This window comes from Salvelinus sp. IW2-2015, unplaced genomic scaffold, assembly GCF_002910315.2.
Source record: "Salvelinus sp. IW2-2015 unplaced genomic scaffold, ASM291031v2 Un_scaffold648, whole genome shotgun sequence".
NCBI classification, from domain to species: Eukaryota; Metazoa; Chordata; class Actinopteri; order Salmoniformes; family Salmonidae; genus Salvelinus; species Salvelinus sp. IW2-2015.
In genome coordinates this window covers 483,989-488,305 of record NW_019942588.1, presented here as the reverse complement: position 1 = coordinate 488,305, position 4,317 = coordinate 483,989, and the positions used below count along the sequence as shown (strand labels likewise).

Genomic DNA, 4,317 nt, shown 5'->3' with positions numbered 1-4,317 from the left:
CACAGCAACTTGCCCAAGCCTCCCCCATTTCTCCTTCACCCAATGTCTCTACTTGCACATACATCTTCTGCACAGCTATCACTCCAGTGTTTAATTGCTAAATTGTAGTTATTTTGCCACTATGGCCTTTTTTTGTTTGCCTTACCTCCCTAATCTTTCTACATTTGCACACACTGTATATATACTTTTCTATTGTGTTATTGACTGTCTGTTTGTTTATCCCATGTGTAGCTCTGTGTTGTTTGTGTCGCATTGCTTTGCTCTATCTTGGCCAGGTCGCAGTTGTAAATGAGAACTTGTTCTCAACTGGCCTACCTGGTTAAATAAAGGTGAAATAAAAACAAAAKAAATAGTTTGTACTGTACAGTAGTAAACCACGCCCCCGGGTGGTGAGTACGAGATAGTTCTCTCTGCGTAGTGGTTTTCAGTTTTTTGAAGAAAATGGCGGAAAGCGAGCTCAACGTTGACAGCATCATCTCCCGATTGCTTGAAGGTATGATATATCATGTTATTTGGCAATTAACCCTGCGGTTATATGCTGGAGACAGTACTTACACGTATAACATGATGTCATTTTATTTTCAGGTGGCAAAAAACGAATGTACCCTTATATTTGGCATTGGCCAGTTGAGTTTGCGAGATAGCTAGCTAACGTTAGCCCGTCAGAGGAAGGTGGTTCAACAAAGTACAGTGTCAGTGGCTAGCATTAGCTAGCTACCCTATCTAGGCTGAGCTAGCTACAATTTTAACAGCAACTAGCTATTTAGCCAACCTAGCTAGCTGACTAGACATGTCGAAGAGAAAACACATTTATTTTCAAAATGATATGTTTGATTTGTGTTGCGCTGTCATGCAAGCCAYTGACAACGTTAACTAGCTTACCAAACTAGCTAGCCAACTAAGTTAGCTAACTAGTTAAATAGATGTTGACAATTATCTAAAGTTAGTTAGTTATATTTTTTTGCCTAGCACAGAACAGTGATGATGCTGTTTTTTTGTATACATTTTAGTGGCTAGCTACCGACTGTTAGCGAGTTAATGTGAGTTTTTACACCTTGATGAGAGGGGATTTTGCGAGCGGACAGCTTGGTTTGCCAGCGGTAACACACCCCCCTGTCCGTGTTGACTGCAAGCTAACTAATAACGTTACATTAACATTGGTTTTCAATACACGTCTAGGGGCTATTCGGTTGTTGGTGAAGTAGCTAAGAATGTCTGTAGTCGTATGTATAGCAAGTACACAAAAAAAAMCTAGTGTCCGTCAACTCAAACAGCCCTAACATTCATTTTAACTGCCCTCTTGGTGGCTATTCAGTTTCGCATCAGTAGTCTGACTCTACAGTAACCGCTCTCAATGTTGGATATGTACCCGAGCGTTTTATTTCTGGGCAGAAATCACCTATGGAAAATTCTCAAGATGGTAATTTCCCAAACATTCTATATAGTTTTGGTTTCTTTTCTCATAATGAATACATTTCGAAACAATCAAGGTGATGTTAAGGAGTGAATGATGGGGTGTGACAATGAMATTATGGCGCATTTCAATTCAGGATTTACCCTGGTGTTTAACCCAAAAGGCTCAGACTTTTCTGTTTCCATCTACATGGGCCGGAACCCATGGTTCCTGTGGACCTTGCTCTTACTTGGGGCCAAAGCAAGGYCACTGGTACTGTTTAGCTGGTATTTACATAACAATGGCTAACTGTGACCTTTAAAACCTCACAAAGCAACTCACAAATTTGCATCCTGTAGCACAAACTCCAAAACGTTCTGCGACACTGTAAAGTCCATGGAGAATAAGAGCACCTCCTCCCAGCTCCCCACTGCACTGAGGCTAGGAAACACTGTCACCACTGATAAATCCACTATAATTGATCATTTCAATAAGCATTTTTCTACAGCTGGCCATGCTTTCCACCTGGCTACACCTACCCCGGTMAAATGCCCTGCACCCCCCACAGCAACTCGCCCAAGCCTCCCCCATTTCTCCTTCACCCAAATCCAGATAGCTGATGTTTTGAAAGAGCTCAAATCTGGACCCCTACAAATCAGCCGGGCTAGACCATCTGGACCCTCTCTTTCTAAAATTATCCTCAGAAATTGTTGCAACGCCTATTACTAGCCTGTTCAACATCTCTTTCGTATCGTCCGAGATCCCCAAAGATTAGAAAGCTACYGCGGTCATCCACCTTTTCAAAGGGGGAGACACTCTAGAGCCAAACTGCTACAGACCTATCTATCCTACCCTGCCTTTCTAAGGTCTTCGAAAGCCAAGTTAAACACATCACCGACCATTTAGAATTCCACCGTCTCTTCTCCGCTGTGCAATCTGCTATCCGAGCTGGTCATGGGTGCACCTCAGCCACGCCCAAGGTCCTAAACAATATCATAACYGCCATCAATAAGAGACAATACTGTGCAGCTGTATTCATCGACCTGGCCAAGGTTTTCGRCTGTCAATCACCACGTTCTTATCGGCAGAYTCAACAGCCTTGGTTTCTCAAATGACTGATTCACCAACTACTTCTCAGACAGAGTTTAGTGTGTCAAATCGGAGGGCCTGTTGTCCGGATCTCTGTCAGTCTCTATGGGGGTGCCACAGGGTTCAATTCTCGGGCCGACTCTTTTCTCTGTATACATCAATGATGCTGCTGGTGATTCTCTGATCCACCTCTACGCAGACGATACCATTCTGTATACTTCTGGCCCTTCTTTGGACACTGTGTTAACCAACCTCCAGATGAGATTCAATGCCATACAACTCTCCTTCTGTGGCCTCCAACTGCTCTTAAATGCAAGTAAAACTAAATGCATGCTCTTCAACCGATCGCTGCCCGCACCTGCCTGCCTGTCCAGCGTCACTACTCTGGACGGTTCTGACTTGGAATATGTGGACAACTACAAATACCTAGGTGTCTGGTTAGACTGTAAACTCTCCTTCCAGACTCGCATTAAATTAAGCATTTCCAATCAAAAATTAGAATCGGCTTCCTATTTCGCAACAAAGCATCCTTCACTCATGCTGCCAAACATACCCTCGTAAAACTGACTATCTTTCCAATACATTAATTCGGCGATGTCATTTACAGAATAGCCTCCAACACTCAGCAAATTGGATGCAATCTATCACAGTGCCATCTGTTTAGTCACCAAAGCCCCATATACTACCCACCACTGCGACCTGTATGCTCTCGTTGGCTGGCCCTCGTTTCATATTCGTCGCCAAACCCACTGGCTCCAGGTCATCTATAAGTCTTTGACTTCTCAGCTCACTGGTCACCATATAGCAGCACCCACCCATATCACGCGCTCCAGCAGGTATATTTCACTGGTCACCCCCAAAGCCAACTCCTCCTCCGGCCGCCTTTCCTTCCAGTTCTCTGCTGCCAATGACTGGAACGAACTGCAAAAATCACTGAAGCTGGAGACTCATATCTCCCTCACTAACTTTAAGCACCAGCTGTCAGAGCAGCTCACAGATCACTGCACCTGTACATAGCCCATCTGTAAATAGCCCATCCAACTACCTCATCCCCCATACTGTATTTATTTTATTTATTTTGCTCCTTTGCACCCCAGTATCTCTACTTGCACACATCTTCTGCACATCTATCACTCCAGTGTTTAATTGCTATATTGCAATTATTTTGCCACTATGGCCTATTTATTCCCTTATCCATCCTCATTTGCACACACTGGATATAGACTTGTTCTATTGTATTATTGATTGTATGTTTGTTTATTCCATGTGTAACTCTGTGTTTGTGTCGCACTGCTTTGCTTTATCTTGGCCAGGTCACAGTGGTAAATGAGAACTTGTTCTCAACTAGCCTACTTTGTTAAATAAAGGTAAAAAAAATTAACTGTTTTTATTATGTAGAGGTTGTTGATTCTTCTCTTCAGAAGTTCTCACTGTCAGCCCTACCTCATGCTTTAGCATCTTCTGGCCTGCAAGCCCTATTCCGATCTACTCTACATGGCCTAAAGTATGTGGGGACCTGCTTGTGGAACATCTCATTCCAAAATCATGGACATTTAATATGGAGTTTGTCCCCACCTTTGCTGCTATAACAGGCTTTCCACTAATGTTGGAACATTACTGTGGGTACTTGCTTCCATTCAGCCACAAGAGCATTAGTGAGGTCGGGCACTGATGTTGGGCAATTAGGCCTGACTTGCTGTTGGCGTCTCAATTCCTCCCAAAGGTGTTTGATTGGGTTGAGGTCAGGGCCCTGTGCAGGCCGGTCAGGGCCCTGTGCAGGCCGGTCAGGGCCCTGTGCAGGCCGGTCAGGGCCCTGTGCAGGCCGGTCAGGGCCC

The 4,317-nt window shown here is 44.2% G+C and overlaps 1 protein-coding gene across 1 annotated transcript in view; it reads left to right on the top strand.

Moving 5' to 3' along the window:
• The first annotated feature begins 392 nt into the window (after positions 1-392).
• The window catches only part of LOC112068674 (serine/threonine-protein phosphatase PP1-beta catalytic subunit), a 20,924-nt gene continuing 16,999 nt past the window's right edge, over positions 393-4,317 (top strand). Inside the window, exon 1 of the mRNA XM_024135876.2 lies at positions 393-493. Coding sequence (XP_023991644.1) covers positions 442-493 — 52 coding nt within the window. The 5' untranslated portion in view covers positions 393-441. The remainder of the gene's footprint in view (positions 494-4,317) is intronic.